Source organism: Solanum stenotomum, chromosome 3 (assembly GCF_019186545.1).
Source record: "Solanum stenotomum isolate F172 chromosome 3, ASM1918654v1, whole genome shotgun sequence".
NCBI lineage: Eukaryota > Viridiplantae > Streptophyta > Magnoliopsida > Solanales > Solanaceae > Solanum > Solanum stenotomum.
The window spans coordinates 33,210,819-33,231,083 of NC_064284.1; the positions used below are offsets into that span (position 1 = coordinate 33,210,819).

The 20,265-nt window shown below is 36.2% G+C and overlaps 1 protein-coding gene across 1 annotated transcript; it reads left to right on the forward strand.

Moving 5' to 3' along the window:
* Nucleotides 1–137: 137 nt before the first annotated feature.
* On the forward strand, nucleotides 138–9,565 carry LOC125859502 (DEAD-box ATP-dependent RNA helicase 37-like). Its single transcript, XM_049539272.1, has 7 exons — nucleotides 138–283; nucleotides 652–1,524; nucleotides 1,634–1,717; nucleotides 5,874–6,116; nucleotides 7,541–7,708; nucleotides 8,238–8,351; nucleotides 8,878–9,565. The coding sequence occupies exons 2-7, from the start codon at nucleotides 787–789 to the stop codon at nucleotides 9,385–9,387; spliced, it is 1,857 nt and encodes a 618-aa protein (XP_049395229.1). The 5' UTR covers nucleotides 138–283; nucleotides 652–786; the 3' UTR covers nucleotides 9,388–9,565.
* The last annotated feature ends 10,700 nt before the right edge of the window (nucleotides 9,566–20,265 follow it).

Consider the following 20,265-nt stretch of genomic DNA (forward strand, 5'->3'; position numbering starts at 1 on the left):
GAGAAAATATCTAAGTTGAAAAAAAGAAGAAAAGAATCCCACAAGCACAAGGGTAGTTGAAAGGGGCAAGACTTGATAGAGTAAAGATGCAAAATGTGTATGTTATAAGGTCTCCTTAATTTCTTGTAAGTTATTATAAGCCGTCAATCTCAAATCTACAGCATCTTCTTTCCGATTTTTTTGCTTCTGTCCGAATTCTTCTTATATTCTTCCTTCTTTCTTTGTCAGCGCGCGCTAGGGTTTCTCTATTTCTCCATTCACCCACTCGTCTCTCTCTCTAAAGGTTTGCTTTTTCTTCCTCTTTCTTGATTTGATCTGCGTTATATGTTTAGTTTTTGTATATATGTGTATCTGTAGCCCCTTTTTGCTTAGTTCTGTTTCATTGCTTCCGTCACTATTTGCTTTTGCAGCTTTTGCTGATTTGTATATTTGTGTATCTGTTTCTGTAGTCTTTGCATTTTGCTGATTTTCATGTGTTAGTTTATTCATTCTGATTGTGCTGTAAATGGTTATGTTGAAAATTTGGGTTTCGATGCCAAGCAGCTGGTTTAAGGATTATATTTGCAACTGTTTAGAACTATTCTTTGTGTTTTGTATTTGTTTATGTAGTAGTGTTAATCATAGTTTCTAGTGTCTTATTTTTTTTGGCAGGTTTTGGACTGCTGAATCTATTCTAAACAGATCTAAGTAGAGTGTTTTGAAGAAGAAGATTTCTGGTTTTTGCTGATTAGGATTTTGAACTTTGTGCATTAGGAGAGGATTATAAGGAAAGAATTTTTTTTGATAATGAGGAACTCATGGGCAGATTCTGTTGAGAATGTAGCTACTGATAATGGTGGGCCTAGTGGTGGGAGTGGAGCTTCTGCTTCTACAAGGAGATCATCTTATGTCCCACCACATCTTCGCAACAAACCAATGACAGCAGAACCTCTAGCTCCATCGCACGGTGGCCCACCTTCTGGTAATGACCGCTCAGGGTTTAATGGACCAACCAGTGGGCCTCGATGGGGTGGTTCTAGGCCAGATTACGGACGCCAAGGGGGGTATGGTGGCGGTGGCAGAGGAGGTGGTTGGGGTGGCAGAGGAGGTGGTTGGGGTAGAGAGCGGGAAGTTAACCCGTTTGGTAATGATGCAGATGTGGACTTGGAGCAATCGTTTGATCAGGAGAATACTGGTATAAATTTTGATGCTTATGAGGATATTCCAGTGGAAACAAGTGGAGAAAATGTGCCACCTCCTGTTAATACATTTGCAGAGATAGATTTAGGGGAGGCCGTTAACTTGAATATTAGGAGGTGCAAATATGTGAAGCCGACTCCTGTCCAGCGATATGCAATTCCTATCTCCTTAGCAGGACGAGATCTCATGGCCTGTGCCCAGACTGGATCTGGCAAGACAGCTGCCTTTTGTTTCCCAATTATTAGTGGAATCATGAGGGGGAATTTTCCGCAACGGCCTCATGGGTCGCGGACAGTTTATCCCCTTGCTCTTATTCTCTCACCAACAAGAGAGCTCTCAATGCAGGTAGGTGTGGTACTATAAAAGTTTTGTGACCACTTGACCCCTTTACCTTTTTATCCGTATAAACCTTCAAGTTTTTTAATTCCAATTTTATGCTGCACTTTACATGTAGATACACGAGGAAGCTAAAAAATTCTCTTATCAGACTGGTGTTAGAGTGGTAGTGGCCTATGGTGGAGCCCCGATTAATCAACAGGTACCATTTTACGCTCTCTCCCTCTGCCCTATTTTGTGAAGGAAAACAAATATAGATCAAGGTCATACACATTAGTTCTTTGCATGTGATGTTGGATGGGTAGGTAATTTTTTGTTGATTGGAGGTTGATTTCAATTTTTTTTGCTTAGTAGCTGTGGTTCCTATGAGACCTAAACAACATGCGTCCTTGAATGTCCTGAAAAATGCACATAATGAATGCAGAAGCAGTTGCTCCTATTATTATAGCTTGAAGCAAAAGAAATACAGAGTTCGACAAGCTTTCGTACCATGTGTTCTTAACAACATCGCTAAAGATAATGTCTTACTCTTGCCGGACACACAAATAGCATATTAGTTGACTCCTTAGTGCACCATTCAGTTACAACAAGTCTAATTTCCGTCTCTTACAAAATGCACAGATAGAGACCACATGAGACACATCTAATGTTGAACAGGAAAAAATGTTTTAATGTTACCAATATGAAACCTCATATATGTCTGCTTCATTATTGGTGAATGAAACCTTTCCTCTGTATTTTTAAGGATGGGAAGTTAATATACGCCTCATTATCGTGCTGTATATTATTTAGAATTCTATCTTGCTCGGACTCTTCAAAAATGTCAGCGGGTGCGTGTCGGATTCACCCAAAGTAGTGTATTTTCGGTGAATCCGACATGGGTGCGGCATCAAAAGTGAAGAGTCCGCACAAATCACAACTAAGTTTAGATGAGAACTTGTTCATAGCTGTATGATTTTTTCATATCTGCTCTGTTATTGTGCATGTTGAACTGGGTTGAAAATGTAAGGCTAATGAAGTATATCTTGCAGGTCGATCTGATTGTTCAGTCACTCATCCTGTTATTTTTTCTTTGTTGGCAGTTAAAAGTCACAATAAGTGGTACTTAGTCAGAAGGGCAAAAAAAAAGGTCATTTTAATGCAGATGCATTTGCTTGTAAAATTAGATCACTGTTAGTTTTTATGCCCAGTCAATGGTCAATCCATTAGAGATGTCTGATTTAATGCTGATGAGCCAAAGGTTGAACAATAAAACTTTCTTATCTTCTTGTTTGGTCTGTGGGAGGTTTCTGGTTAACCAAAAACAGGAATATAAGAACAACTTTTGGGTAGAGGAGAAATATTTCTTGTTTTTATATAGATTTTTAAGCAGACATAAAAAGATACACCAAGGTTGTAGATAGTTTAGGGAGATTGATGCTTTTTTACTTCCCTTATTTATGAATTTAATTTAATTTATGATTTCTTTAGCAGGAAAGTACAACTGTATTAGATGCTAGAGTTTGTAAATTGTCTTATGGGTTTGACCAGATAGATTTTTTCTATTAATAGCACACTAAGGGGCCATTTGGTAGAGTGTATTAGAAGAAATCATGCATGCATCAACTTTGTATATTAGTAGTACCTTGTTTGGTACACTTTCTATTGAGGTGTGTATTACTAATGCATGGACATCCATGGTATTAGTAATGCAATGAGTTTTAATGCATGCATTAGCACAACTAAATATCCATTTGCCCCTCAAAACCTTTTTTCATCTCTTCCACCATATTTGTGGAGGGAATCTTTGTTAATAATTTTTTTTTAAGAATTAAGCACTGCATACCATTTTTAATATTCCAAACCTAACAATACATAAGAAATTGTCTCTCCATAATTAATGCAAGTACAACTAATACAAACATTACTAATACACTCCATTTAACATTATTCTCATACACCCTACCAAACGACTCCTAATATTTTTCTGTAACTAAAATATTGATTATTTCTTTGACCTATGTATATAATACATATATATATCTAGGGATGGCAAAATGGGTAATTAATATGGGTACCCATTCAAATTACCCATCTTAAATAAATTGGGTACCCAACTCATTTAAAATGGGTAAAAAACGAGTCAAACTCATATTACCCATTTAAAAGTGGGTAGTTAAATGGATAAAATGAGTAAAAAGAGACTTATTTATAAAAGAAAGAGAAATGACATTCATATTTTTTTTAAGGTGTAGGTGGTCGGGGTAGGGATGGGTGGGATAAGGAGAAAAATCGATTTTTTTTTGAAAACAAATTTTTTTTTTGGAAAGGGGTTTTGGGNGAAGAGTGGGTAAGAGATTTTGCTTTTGAAGCTTTTAAGATGATACCTATGGGTAAATTTGGATACCCATATTATCCATTGAGTAACTCGTTTGTACCCATTTAAAATATGAGTCGAGTGGAGTAGAGTATTTTACCCATTTTTATTCAACTTGTTTTCGATAGACTTATATTCAACTCGACCCGCTCGTTTACCACTCTTATATATATATATATATACACACAACATCCATGAGAGTGAGGCGCTAGGGGCCAAACTTGGTGGATTATGGGTCCGCCCCTCTACCTTTCTCCACTTAAATACCAAAATTTTGTTGGCGATAAGGTTTGAACTTGTGACGTGCGCCTAACCCACTCATATGTGCTCTTACCACTATGTCAAAGCTGCGGAACCCTTTTTCTTTCCATCTCTATACTTTCTCTTTGAAAAGTACCGTCCTTTGACAAACAAGTGTTTAGATTTCGTCAAAGAACTGGTGTAATAAGGGCTAATGGTTTTGGGTTGCTTGTTAATTGGGCGCCACTTTTTTTTTTCATGTTTTCAGCTGTATATGCAAGCATTCCCCCCCTCTCTTCAACTTGTAGGTTTTCAGGAAATAGGGAAAGACGGAGTGGAGCAAGTGCATCTCTATTTCTTCTTGAAATGCTTAAATACAAGTTGTTACCTAATGCAGAACGTTCTGTAAAACTACCTGCAACTCATCAATTGTTCATTGAGAACATTTTATAGTTTTTTCAATATGTCCATGTGAAAAAGCTGTTTAGTAATCGGTGCCTTTGGGATCCTTTCTCTGTACAAAAAGTCCGCTAAAAAAGGATTTGATAAGAGTTCTACTAAGAAGCCTATAGACACATCAGTCTATACTCTATAGATGAATTCAATTTGTGGAGTTGGTTTAATTTTGCTTAGCTCATCATTCTAGATATAATATGCAGTTGATGGTGAAAGAGGGAAACTTGTTCCACAAAAGTAGATAGTAATCTTGCCTTAAGAATTTGTCTTTGTTCAAGGAGGGACCCTCTGATCTATCAATGGGAAAGATCTCTGGGTATCCCATGATAAAGAATCCTAGAAAGATTTATCACAACTCCTGACAGTCTCATGAAGATCTATACGTACTTGACCAGGATAAATGATATTCTTTGAGATGCATTGATTTGGGTAAATAGTTGCTTTTAATAAGAACTTCCCTGTTCTCATTCTTTTTGGTTAGATCCTGAAATCTAGTGCAAATGCAATTGGAAGTTAAGATCTTTATTTTCTGGAGTACTTATTTACTGCTGTTATGAGAAAAAAAAATCTTTATTTTCTGGTACATTTGTACATGACATGATCCATAAATATTTCTCAGTTAGCAAGTCTTTTTTTTTTTGTTGGGGTTTGTTATCCTGTTATCTTCAGGAAGGTGCCCCTTGTTACCCAGATTTCCGTTTCTGAACATCCAATTTTCTTGTTACATATTTTGAAGGGAAGTTTAGAATGTTCTTCCACCTCCACCTGATGCTCTACCTTGTACTTTCAACTGAATTTCTGCTTTCAAATATACACCATGCAATTTTTTTGTTGTTGGACTTACAGTCATACACTGACATAAGGTAGAAGAGCAGAGGGGTGGGCTCATTATCTGCCGAGTTTTGAATTGTCTGCCATTGGCCCTAGAGGTTTCTCGGTTATTAAAAAAAGTCATACACTGAAATTAGTTTTGGAAACTTGAACAAATCAAATCAGTAACATTACTTTCATTTGATATGCCGGTAAAGTCAGAACCTCAATATAAGTATTCAGTTGTTTAACCAAGGTGGTTTCATTGTTAGATTATATATTAAGCGTTGTATCTAATCTTATCAGTTTATTGTCAGATTAGCTCACAAATCCCTAATATTCGAGTATACAGTGGTGTTTCTGTAGATTTTTCACTTAGTACACGTCTCGTATATTTTCTGCCCCTACGATATCAATAAAACATTATTTTCTTCAAGGAAAAAATGATGTGTTTTTTGCGTTATTGTTTGAACAATTGTTTGTTACATATCTGCAGCTCCGAGAGCTTGAGAGAGGAGTTGATATTCTTGTGGCAACTCCTGGAAGACTGGTCGATTTACTTGAGAGAGCAAAAGTTTCATTACAGATGATTAGATATTTAGCTCTCGATGAGGCAGATCGTATGCTGGACATGGGGTTCGAACCTCAAATCAGAAGGATAGTGGAGCAAATGGATATGCCTCCACCTGGTGAAAGACAGACTATGCTGTTCAGTGCCACATTCCCAAAAGAGATTCAGGTTTTCTTTTATTCAGTAGGGTTGTTTTCAATTCAGTGTTATTTTTTTTTGATAAAGGTAACTTTATATTCATGTCAAAACTCATCAGCAGAGCATGATGAGGTAGGATTTACAGCCTCACAGGGGGTAGTTTCAAAAGCCGAAACTGGGCAAAAACTTTACAATTGAGCTATAAAATCCACTAAGCTATCCACCTCCCCCACCAAATCCTGTTTACACCAAAAATACAGCTAGCTCAAGCTATTCATCTTGATTTTTTGAGTGTTGTTAAGTTTCCCATCATGTGATCTTTCATTCCTTTCCTTCCACAATGTCCACCAAATGCAGGCTGGGATGCACTTCCACCAGTCTTCTTCGGATCTTCTTCTTCTGCCCACTCCTTCCCACTGTCTCAGCAAGTCTAAAGTAGTCTTGGGCATTACCCAGTTAACTCCAAGTATACATAAGAACATGTCCCACAGATTTACAGCTGTTCTGCAGTGTAAGAAAAGGTGACTGTTAACTTCTGCCTCTTCCCCACACATGTAACACCTTGAGCAAATCTGTATACCTCTTCTTTGTAACACTTCATGGGTTAGACATGCTTTCCTGATTGCCAGCCAACTGAAACCTGAAACCTTGTGAGGGATGTTGATTTTCCAAATTAGTTTCCAAGGCCATTCCATTTCCATAGTCTGATTAGAATTTAAACTCCAGTAACAAGACTTCACAGTGAAAATCCCTTTCTTTTGCATTTTCCAGATTGGAGTGTCAGGACCTTCAGTGACACATGGAAATGCATCAAGTGTCTGTAGTAATTCTGCTACTCTGTCAATCTCCCAGTCATTTAAAGCCCTCCTAAAGATCAAATCCCAACCTTGAGGGCTCCACAGCTGTGCCATGGTGCCCATCTGTTGTAGACTCAATATATAAAGATCTGGGAACATGATCTTCAAATTCTCTTCTCCTAACCAGAGTTCATTCCAAAAACTGGTTTTCACCCCATTCCCAATCCTAAAGGATAGATTGGGAATAAAAGATGGCTAGTCTTCTGATTGTCTTCCAAACAGAGCATCCAAAAGTACCATTTGCTTCTTCAGTGATCCAATTCAGTGTTATTATTGTTAGTATTCTGCTACTTACAGACACTTTCTATTGGAATGCCACATCATCTTAAACCATGGTTTGAGCTTCTACTAAATAATCCATTTTTTTCTTTTTCTTTCTCCAGTGTCGCCTCCCACCCCCACCCCCCAAAAAACCTTCCTTGCGGAATCCAAATATTTCTTCTTGTTACATGACGACACCTGTCTTCTTGCAATGCTGGCAAATTCGCCTTGCAAATTGTTTAGTTGGTTGTGAGTAAAATCTTCTGAGCAGTTGTAGTCTTGTTTTGTGTATGATCTCTAACCCTTTCTTTCTTCATTTGTTTTTTGGGAATGCAGAGACTGGCATCTGATTTTCTTGCAAACTACATATTTTTGGCAGTTGGACGGGTTGGTTCTAGTACTGATTTGATTGTTCAGCGAGTTGAGTTTGTTCATGATGTTGACAAGAGAAGCCATCTTATGGATCTACTTCATGCACAGATGGCTAATGGGGTTCATGGCAAGGTAGCATATGACTCTTGGCTCTCTCTTGCTATAGAAATTATTCTCAACTACTTTAGTCCTGTTTAAGGTACTTGGAGCAGCTTGACTGAGAGGGGAAGAAATTAGGACTCCTAATCCCAGGAACATAGCAAAGAATTAAGAATGTTTGCTAGCTACTTGTTTTGGTCTATAAAGTCACCTAGCTTAAGTCTTCTCTTGCCTGATCACTATTAGCTGCTCATTCTGTCCATGATTGGTTTTGTTTGTTTATTTACCTTCTATATATAGATATGAATGCTGAATTTCCTAGATTGGAGTCTGCTTTGATTTTCATTCTGCCTGTGTTCTCATTTTAATTGACTGGCTTTCCTCTTAAAATTCTTCAGAACAACATGACTGCATCCTCCTCCCCGTTTGCTGCTTTGTGTAACAATGATTTTGTTGCATTAGGCCTATAAAGTTTATACATGATAAAGCACAATGCGGTGTCTTAAGTTTTTGTTTAAATCAACTGGCAATCTTATTAACTGTATTATATTGTTTTCTGCAGCATAATCTAACTTTGGTATTTGTCGAAACAAAGAAGGGTGCTGATGCATTGGAGCATTGGCTGTGTATTAATGGATTTCCTGCAACTGCCATTCATGGTGATAGGACTCAGCAGGTATGTGAGATTGGGAATTGATAGAGATAGATCAAATCAAATTGATCTTCAAACATGACCGTGTACACTGTTCTGTGCTTCTGTTACAATGTGATTAAATGGCACCACTCCTCTTTTTTTTTTTTTTTTTTTTTNTGTTTGAGACGTGGTAAGTGCATTAATAATATGACACCAAGGAGGTGCTGCCAAAATATTTACGAGATACGATCAGAATATCCCTTCCTATTCTTAAAGGGATTGAACGAGTTCTTTCACTGCTTCAGCATCATTTACAAAAATTCTCTTTACACCAAAAATGAAACAAAAGCAAACGGTTCATCTCGATCTTCTGAATGAAGTTCCCTTTATCCTCAAAGCACCTAGCAATCAATATTTGCATCACATGCTGAGGAGAAGGGGCATGTGTGCATGTAGCATGTACCTGATACTTGTATATTCAGTCCGGTTTTTGTGTTTCACCAACTATTACTTGCATTATTTTGCAGCTCATCATAGTCAACATTACCTGTGGGTTTATTGTTTACAGGAAAGGGAGCAAGCGTTGAGAACATTCAAGAGAGGAGATACCCCAATTTTAGTTGCGACGGATGTGGCTGCTCGAGGCCTTGATATCCCTCATGTTTCTCATGTTATAAACTTTGACCTTCCTAATGACATTGATGATTATGTGCACCGTATAGGCAGGACAGGTCGTGCAGGCAAGACAGGATTAGCAACTGCTTTCTTTAATGATGGTAACCTTTCCATGGCCAAACCGCTAGCTGACTTGATGCAAGAAGCTAATCAGGATGTACCTGAATGGTTGACTCGTTATGCTAGCCGTTCATCATTCGGAGGAGGCAGAAACAGGCGAGCTGGCGGAGGGCGATTTGGTGGGCGTGACTTCAGGAGGGATTCGTCATACAATAGAAGTGGAGGCGGAGGTGGAGGCGGAGGAGGAGGTGGTATGAATTACTATGATGGAGGTAATAGTAGTGGTGGTTATGGCAATTATAGTGGGGGATATGGTCCTGGAGTAACTAGTGCTTGGGACTAGCTTCCTCAAAACTTATAATACCTATACTTTCCTGCAGTTGTATATTACTTATCAACAAATTTGGATTATGATATTTTGGCAGTGGGAAACAGGGTTGAGTTCTTGTTGTTTTGTGGTCCTATAGGGGACAACTGCAAGATTGTTATGGTAGTTAGATTGGCAATTGGAGACCACCAGCTTGTCCAACAGTTCAATGATGCCTTTGTTTAATATAATATTATTTCACGACTTGACCTTCGTTTTTTGTTTTTGTTTTTTTGAAATGCATATGAATAGTAATATAGCAAACCACAAGGGAGGTTAGTATTTCGAGGTCTCACCTGCATTGTGCATCCTCTGATTTAGTAAATATTGCAAACCATTAGGGGAGGTTATGGTATGAGACCTTACTTTCATTGTGCATCCTAATTTAGTATGAATGTTATGAGGCTTCACTTGCATTGTGCATCCTGATTTAGAAATATTGCAAACTACAAGGGAGGTCAGTGAGGTTTTTGAAATCATACTTGTTAAGTTTAATATCATATAAATAGAACCACTTTTGATGGTAATAATTATGTTAGTTTGTTCATTTTTGTTTTTTAAAAATGGTACCCATAATACACATTGAAGAACACATTAACCTCCCTTTCATAGCTCTTGAATCGCTAGTGTCATAGATGGAGATGGTAGTCTTCATCTATCGTGAAGTTTGAAAGTGATGAGAGTTGAATCTGGCAATTATTTTAACTCATTATTCATTGAATCTTCATTCCCAGTTTCTATTATTTTCTACTAATTTTTCTATAGGCGGGATAAGGGAAGGGAAAAAAACAACATTTAATGAAAGATTAAATTTGATTTGCTTAACCACAAAGTATAGTTATTTCTTGATTAATGCTCTTTGGACTTTCCTTTCACATATTACCCTTATATATAAAACAACAATGTTAGGATGAACACAACACATTTTTGTCCTTTCTTGCCTAATTTAATTGGCTATTAAACACATAGAAGCCACATTTATATAGGTGTGTTTGAACATTATAACTTCAAAAGGTGCCAATGCTATTCGAAGGTCTCGTTGGAACCAACCTAAAATTAGTCTCTGTCAACATCAAAATTGGTGAGTTCTTTATATCTTGTAAAATCATCAAGTACTTTATGATTTTGCAAGATATGAAGTTGTTAAGTATTACATATTTTGATACATGTAACAAGTGAGATTTTGCTCTTATATTTTTTTCTTGGAGTAGGTAGTTGCATCCTATAAGTTCTATGAATTTGTAAAGACTGTCTTTTCAGGTTCTAATAAACTTGGGGGGAGAAAACTATAGAATGTTATTTGATGCAAAGATACATATACAAGTAGATCTTAATTTTGATTTTTTCATGTATAATTTAACGACTTATGTACTCCATTTTGATGACATTATATATCATATATATCCCGCAGATTCAAATCTGACATTGTGACAATCAAGAGATTGTTCAAACATTTAAATTAATGAACTCTAAATTCCTTTCTGATCAACTATAGAAAGAAAGGGGCAAAATTTAAAAATGTATTTGGTACTTCTTCTATCAAATCAGTACTACATTTTTTGTTGATTAGTTTTATTTTTTATACTATGTTATGAGTATGTAGAATATGATGAACAATATATTCTTTTATATATCTTCTATACTCCCTTAAAAGCATGAACTCCTAAATAGAATGTTGAATTACTATAATATCCCCAATTAAAAATATTCAATTTATTTTATTTATTAAATTAATTATTTGTATTATATTAAATGTAGATACCCTTTCATATTAAAGGGTTGTGATTTTCTCAAAGAGATGTGACTTTTTCAAAGGATTGCGACTTTTTTACGTGTTTTGACATTTTTGATGAGTTGTGACTTTTTCGAAGGGTTGTGCCTTTTTCGATGAGTTCTGACTTTTGCAAAAGGTTGTGATTTTTCCGATGAACAGTGACTTTTTCGAAAGGTTGTAACTTTTCTGATAAGGAACAATTAGCACCTATTCATACTACTATTTGTTAGCTATAAATAGAGGGTTTCCTCTCACTTTTAAACTACGATTTTTGAAAGTTTTCTACTCTTCTTCTTCTTAAAATATCTCAGAGTTATTTGCAACAGTTAAGTAAGTTCAAAATTCAACGAAATTCGAGGTACCACATAAGCAAGAGTTGGTGAACAAATTGTAGCAAATCATTCATAAAATCACACTCGAATTTTTTCTTACGATTTTCATGAGTTAATAGTGAAGAAAAGTTGCGGGAAAGACAATAATAATATACAAATATGAAAAAAGTCACATGATTTGGGTTAGATATTTTTCTTTCGTTTTTTATTTTTTATTTTTTTACCCTCAAATGAAGCAATTTCTTTATGATTTTGCTAAAACAACGGCCATCAACGTTGTCAATTGAATCAGTAGTTTTGATGTTAAATCCACTATTTCAAAAATATAATTTCACTTTTACTTATAATATGATAATATAGACATGATAACAATTATTTTTAATAGATATGTAAGTAAAAATGAACGAAGAAAATAAAGTGTTGGTGACAAGAGATTTTAATCAAATGGAACACTATAGTGAATATAGCATGAAAATATATTTTCGTCTTCCTTCTTCATTGGCTATGTATCTTTCCATATATATTTTTTTCTATTATTTTGTGTTCATTTTAATTTGAGAAAATTTTATGTCATCAGATACACTCCTTGTTAGCTATATAAAAATAGAAAAGAAAATAGTGATTGGTCATAAAATAATCTTAAATCAAATTAAAGATTTTATAAACAATACTCTAAATTTTATTCATCAATTAATTTTTATTATTGAAAAAGTTTAATATATTATATCACGATACAACTTCTGTAAGATTCTACTTTCATTAGACAACAACTATATGATATGTGAGCGGCAGGAAAAAAGAGAAGACTACAATTCTACAAAGATAAGGTAGAAACTTACAGAAATGAAATATTTTTCACCAAAGGTGATGTTGTTCAGATATTAAAATTAAATTATGCTACTGATATATATATATATCTAAAACAAATAATTGGTCAATCTAAATAATTGACATAAACTCAAACCTCAATTTAACCATCATTCGTTATAACAATAAAGTATCTTTTTTGTAGAATTATCTCTCTATGATAGTCTTACTCAAATATTAATTGGTAAAAGATAGATTACATATAAAGATAAAATATTGAAATATTTATGGTAATCCTTATTAGTGTCATGCACATACTAAATTTCAAATATGAATATTTAAGAGAAAAACTATACTTAAATGGTGTCAATGATTTATGTTCATAACCTCAAGAGGAAAGACTATTTGTGACATTTATTGTATTGATATTTTTTTAAATTTTTGTTGGTTAAATTTTTATTTACAAAATTGAGTGAAGTAAATTATAATACTACTAAAGAAATGTCACTTTCTCCCCATATTTAAACTTTGAATGTATTTTGAAATGTTTCAATAATATCTGGTCATCATTTCGATCTCAAAATACAAGTAACTCTATGACAATCTGTATAATCATTTAAAAGCACTTGTCCTATGTTCTTTAAATTATAATTATTTACTAAAAACCTTTAATCTTAGTAATATTAATTCTATTTTACAACATCGTATACTATATATATTCTTTTAATTTATAAATATCCTAATGTGTCCAACAATTTTCAGGAGTTTACTCTATGTTATTGCTATGACATAGAAGATAAGCGAGTCATCAGAAAAAATTTGGTACAATTTATTTATCCGTATATATAAGCTAACAATGTTAGGACGAAAACAACATATCATATATTTTTGCCCTTTCTGGCCTAATTTAATTGCTTATTAAATACGTGGAAGCCATATTTATATCGACGTGTTTGAACATCATAACTTCAAAATGTGCATGACTATCAGAAGGTCTCATTGGAACCAACCTAAAATTAGTCTCTCTCAACATCAAAACTGGTGAGTTCTTTATATCTTGCAAAATCATAAAATACTTAATGATTTTGCAAGATATAAAGTTGAGAAGTACTGCATATTTTGGTACATGTAAGAAGTGAGATTTTGCTCCTATATTTTTTTTGTTGGCACGAAACAAAGTAGGTAGTTGCATCTTACATGTTCTATGAATTTATAAGGACTTTGTATCTTCAAGTTCTAATTGATGTTACTAAAGAATAAGGGAATATAATGCTACTTGATGCTAAGATGTATGTACAAGTATATCTTTTGAGTTCTTCAAGTATAATTTAACGACTTATGATGCTCAATTTTGATGACAACACCTATCATAGATATCGTGCAAATTCACGTTAGACATTGTGACCAATAAGAGATTGTTCAAACATTTAAATTAATGAACTCTAAATTCCTTTCTGATCAACTATAGAAAGAAAGGGGCAAAAGTTTAAAAATGTATTTGGTACTTTTCTATCAAGTTAGTACTACATAATTTGTTGATTAGTTTTATTTTTTATACTATGTTATATGTGTAATATGATGTCTAATTCTCTCTCTCTCTCTCTCTCACACACACACACACACACACACACACACACACACACACACACACACACACACATATATATATATATATATATATATATATTCTTTTAATTTATAAATATCCTAATGTGTCCAACGAATTTTCAGAAGCTTACTCTACGCCATTGCTATGACATAGAAGATAAAGTAACATCTCGCAACTAGAAAGAAGTAGAAGGAAGTTTAAAATATGGAAATAGTTATTTTTGGAAAGTATAAGGAAATCTGGAAAATTGCAAGTACGTTAAAATTGAGTTTTTGGTCAACTTCAATCGGCCATAACTCCTAGCTCAGGATGAGTTAAGTGTAGTTCCAGATTGGTTAGAAAGCTCTTGGGACGATCTTTCCAATGCCGCCAAGTTTTCGCGATTCCGAGTTCGTATGAGTGAGTTATTCCCTTTGAAAGTTGGGTTGTTGAATTAAGAAAATGTCCAATCAGGAATTTTAAGGGGTATTTTAGTCTTTTCATTTGCCCTATTATTTTAATCCATTTTTAGGAGTTTAATATGGGTCAAATTAGATTTTAATCAGTTTTAGAATTTGGGATTTTCACGCTAGGGCTAAGGAGAAAGGAGAAGAGAAAAGAAGAAGGAGAAAAGGGAAAAGTCATCAAGATCAATCAAGGAAGTTGGTGTTTCGCCAAGCAGTTGCTTCTATCAGGTATGTGAGGCTCTCATAACGTTGGGATCGTTCTCCCACGTGCCAAGCATATTTATTTCAGTTTGGATTTGTCCTAAAAGCATATGAATATTGATGATCTTGATACCTATTCTTGAATTTGACTGAGTTGGGAAGTTTCTGAGTTCGTTACGTCGCATTATAGGGTCGTTTCGAGTTAGGTTCTTAGGTACATTTGCTGGGTATCTGTATCTAAAAGTAATCTAGAAAAAAAGAATTGAGTTTGGGTGATTTGGGGTTGGAAAATGAAGAAGAAATTTCGTCGGACGAAATTAAGGGGTGGACACGCGTCGCGCGCCTAGTTCCCAGATTTGAACATTTCAGCTTCGCATCGCAGAGCTGACATGAGGTGTTCTGCCTCAAAAGAAGTTTTCAAAACCGAAATTTAATTATGCCTCCGCATCGCGGACCCACCTTCAAATATTGAGTTTCGGTCTTTTCTCATGTTTAGCTATCTAAAATCATTCCTAAACAACATGAGATCTTTCCAATCACAAATTTTAATTCTTGAATCCATAATTCAATTCAAGGATCAGTTAAGAATCAAGTCAAGAGCAGTTAAGATCAAAGTCAAGAGAAGTCAAGAGTCAAGTAAGAGAAGTTCATTTCAAGCTTTCATAAGTTTTTTACAAACGTTATAACTTTGTTTTAAGACTTAAGTTTTGAGTTCAGTAAAGAGTAATGTTGAAGTTCTTTTCTTCAAAGAAACATATGGGGACTAAGTATTTCCCAAAGATATTTAAAATGTTTTACAGATTTAAATAAGAGCGGAAACTGAGATTTCCAAAGGGCCTTCGAGCTAGTTTTCAGAAAAGAGTAATAGCTTTCTAAATGAAGCAAGTAGGGAAACTGAGATTTCCAAGATAGCCTTTGAGCTAAGTTTTTGAGCACTAATCTCAAATCACAGAAGAAGTATGTTTTTGTTTAAACATAAGAGCTAGTATATTTTGGGAGTAGTATTGAGCACCGAATTGGGGACGAGCATGAGTTCAGATAACTTACGTCACCATAAAATCAAGTAGCCATCATGGGTAGAAAAGGGTCATACTTTTTAGATGAATCCTTTTCGAAATAGACTAGTGGATCCATTAGGCAGTTCAGGTCGTATACCTTTAGCCGGGTATAGGATGCGCTGGCAGCATGAGGTAGATCGTTGTATCATCACTATAGCTCTTATATGATGGTTGTCGGTTAGAGAAACTCCCACATAAGTTATTGTATTTTTTTATATACATCAGTTTATTGTATTTTTACATACATTTCAGAGTTATGTTGTATCCTTGTACATACACAGAGTTGACATCATGTTTTTAAACAACTTTTCTTTATATTGCACTTGTTTTAAACTGCTTTATATTGAAATGTGTTCAGCTAAGTATTCATGAGTTGAGAAGAGCCAAGATAAGTGTTTCTTTCAGATTCTCTTTCCAGCCTATATTGTTTTAGCATTCCAACCCGCATACTCTTACATTCAATGTATTGATGCCAGTTGGCCTGCATCGTCTTATGATGCAGACACAGGTAACTAGGATCGACATTTCAGCACCGTTGATCCAGTGAGCAGTTTAGAGTCAGTCGATGAGTCTCCTTGCATTCCGAAGGATCTATTTTCACTGCTTTCTAGTTTAGTTCATTAGGATGTTGTGGGGTTTGTCCCAACATCCATCTCAATTGTTTTAAAGGCTTCATAGACAGACAATCAGTTAGTTATTCAGTAGTTTTACTTTTTATTTCTTATTGTTAAGACTTGGGTTGCCACTTTTGTCCAGGTTGAATGTTTAATCTTTAAAACATTCTCAGTTATTTTATTATTCAGTTTAGTTAAGTTCATTGATCATTATAGATATGAATATTGTCTTCCGCTGAGTTAAGTAAGCCAGGCCAAGGGTTTGCTTGGGGCCAACAATGGTCTTCGAGTGCCAGTCCCGCCCACGGTAAAGGCTCGGGGCATGACAAACTTTGTATCAGAGCACAGAGTTCAAGAGTCCTAGGGAGTCTATGAAGCCGTGTCTGTAGTGTCCTAGTTATCGGTGTGAAGCGCGCCAAATATATAATTAGGAGGCTGTAACATTTAGGAATTCCTTCACTTCTTTCATACTCATTTCGTACATTAGAGTTTATCTCTAAAAAGTTTCCCTCTAGTTCATGCCTGCACATGTTTTAGATAATCATGCCTCCACGAAGAGCAGTCAAAGGTTGTCCAGCTAGGAGGAATGTTGAGGAACAAAAGTTATCCAATGCACCTAAAGTGCAACCTTAAGGAGAAGTCACCAATGTTGAGTTCATAGAGGCTATAATGATGCTCAGTCAAGTTGTGACCAACCAAACTGGGTAATAGAGAGGCTCGACAGGAAGAGGCTGACACTTCAAGGATTCGTGAGTTCTTACGGATGAATCCTCTAACTTTCACCGGTTCAAGCACTGTAGAGGATCCAGAGAACTTCATTGCGGAACTGAAAAATGTGTTCGATGTGATGCATGTTACTGATACTGTGAGAGTTGAGCTAGCTGCATATCAAATGAAGAATTTTGCTAGGACTTGGTTTGATCAGTGGAAATGGTGTAGTGCTGAGGATGCACCACCTGCGAGTTGGGCATGCTTTGAAGAGGCTTTCTTGGGGCGTTTCTTTCCCTGAGAATTGAAAGAGGCTAAGGTATGGGAATTTCTAACACTTAAGCAGGATTCTCTCAGCGTTTATGAATATGGGTTGAAGTTCACCCAACTATCCCGATATGCTTCGGAGATGGTTAAGGACATGAGGAATAGAATGAGCTTGTTTGTTGCTGGGTTGGGCTGTCTATCAAGCAAAAAAGGCATAACAACAATGCTTATTGGGGACATGGACATTTCGAGGTTGATGGTCTATGTGCAGCAGGTAGAGAAAGATAAGCTGAGAGATATAGAGGAGTTCAAGAACAAGAGTGCTAAGACCGGGAATGAGTCTGGGCAGCAGAAGAGTAATGCCAACCGATTATCCTTCCAACAGAAACAGAAGGGACCTGCTCCATGATCTACTAGTGCACCTGCACCTAAGAACAAATGTGAGTACAATGGTCAGAATTCCAGAGCTAAGCCTGCTTATTCCTAGGGTAGTGTGGGGCAAGGGGGTAGTAAGCCTCCTGCCTGAGCCAAGTGTGGTAGGAACCACTCAGGTATTTGTCGTGAGGGTTCCACTAGTTGTTTCAAGTGTGGTCAGACTGGGCATTTCATGAGAGAGTGTCCAAAGAGCAAGCAGGGAAATGGTAATGGGGGCAATCGAGCTCAGTCTTCTTCAGTTGCTCCACCAGACAGGGCTGCACCTAGAGGAGCTACTTCTGGTACTGGCAGAGGAACAAACCAGTTATATGCTATCACTAGTCACCAAGAGCAAGAGGATTCTCCAGATATTGTCACTGGTATGATTCAAGTCTTTGACTTTACTGTTTATTCCTTGCTAGATCCAGGAGCGAGTTTATCTTTTGTAAATCCATATGTTGCTATGAATTTTGATGTTATTCATGAGCAACTTAGTGAACCATTCAGTGTTTCCACACGTGTTGGTGAGTCTATTCTAGCAGAGAGAGTCTATCGTGATTGTCCTATTTTCGTCAATCACAAGAGTACCATGACTGATTTAATTGAGTTAGACATGGTAGACTTTGATGTCATTCTTGGTATGGATTGGCTTCATGCCTGTTATGCCTTAGTTAATTGTAGAACTCGAGTAGTCAAGTTTCAATTTCCAAATGAGCCAGTCTTAAAATGGAAAAGCAGTTCAGTAGTGCCTAAGGGTCGTTTCATTTCGTACCTTAAGGCAAAGAAGTTAGTTTCTAAGGGGTGTGTCTATCACTTAGTCCGAGTTAATGACTCTAGTGTTGAGATACCTCATATTCAGTCAGTTCCAGTAGTAAAAGAGTTTCCAGAAGTCTTTCTAGATGATCTTCCCGGAATCCCTCCTGAGAGAGAGATAGACTTCGGTATAGATCTTTTTCCAGATACTCGTCCTATGTCTATTCCGCCATACAAAATGGCACCAACAGAGTTGAAAGAGCAGTTAAATGATCTATTAGATAAGGGCTTCATTCAACCAAGTGTCTCACCTTGGGGCGCTCCGGTCTTGTTTGTGAGAAAGACAAATGGTTCATTTAGGATGTGTATAGATTACCGTCAGTTGAATAAAGTTACCATCAAGAATAAGTATCCTCTTCCAAGGATTGATGATCTTTTCGATCAGCTTCAGGGTGCTTCATGTTTCTTGAAAATTGACCTCAGATCAGGCTATCATCAATTAAGAGTGAGGGAATGTGACATTCCAAAAATAGCTTTCAGAACCAGATATGGTCATTATGAGTTTTTGTTCATGTCCTTTGGTTTGACTAATGCAACATCAACGTTCATGGATCTTATGAATAGAGTCTTCAAACCTTATTTAGATATGTTTGTTATCGTCTTCATTGATGACATACTAATCTATTCAAGGAATGAAGAAGATCATGCTAGCCATCTCAGAATAGTTCTTCAGACTTTGAAAGATAGAGAGTTGTATGCCAAGTTCTCTAAGTGTGAGTTTTGTTTTGAGTCTGTGGCGTTCTTGAGCCACATAGTTTTCAGTGATGGAATTAGAGTGGATACTCAGAAAATTGAGGCAGTGCAGAATTGGCCTAGAACCACATCTCCAACTGATATTAGGAGTTTCTTGGGTTTAGCTGGCTATTATAGAAGGTTTGTAGAGGGGTTCTCGTCTATTTCGTCTCCTTTGACGAAATTGACTCAGAAAACATTGAAGTTTCAATGGTCTGAAGATTATGAGAAAAGCTTTCAGGAATTCAAGAAGAGGTTGACTACTGCCCTAGTTTTAACCTTACCAGAAGGTACTCAAGGTTTTGTGGTGTATTGTGATGCATCTAGAGTTGGTTTGGGTTGTGTCTTAATGCAGAATGGCAAAGTTATAGCCTATGCCTCTAGACAATTGAAAGTTCATGAGAAGAACTACCCAACCCATGACTTAGAATTGGCTGTTGTAGTATTCGCTTTGAAGATATTACGTCATTATTTGTATGGTGTTCATGTTGATATATTCACAGATCATAAGAGCCCTCAGTATGTGTTCACCCAGAAAGAGCTTAATCTCAAACAGAGGAGGTGGTTAGAATTACTCAAGGATTATGACATGAGTATTCTTTACCACCCAGGTAAGGGTAATGTGCTTGCTGATGCGTTAAACAGGTTATCTATGGGTAGTACTGCCCATGTTGAGGAAGAAAAGAGAGAGTTAGCAAAGGATGTGCACAGACTTGCACGCTTGGGAGTCAGACTTATGGATTCCACAAAAGGAGGAATAATGGTGACGAATGGGGCTGAATTATCGTTAGTGTCAGAAGTGAAAGAAAAGCAAGACCAAGATTTCATTTTGCTTGAATTGAAGGCAAATGTTCATAAGCAAAAAGTATTAGCTTTTGAACAAGGGGGAGATGGTGTTTTGAGCTATCAAGGTAGATTGTGTGTACCTATGGTGGATGGAATCTAAGAGAGGATCATGGAGGAAGCTCATAGCTCCAGCTATTCCATTCATCCAGGTTCCACAAAGATGTATCGTGATTTGAAAGAAGTGTATTGGTGGAATACTATGAGGAAGAGCATTGCAAAATTTGTTGCTAAGT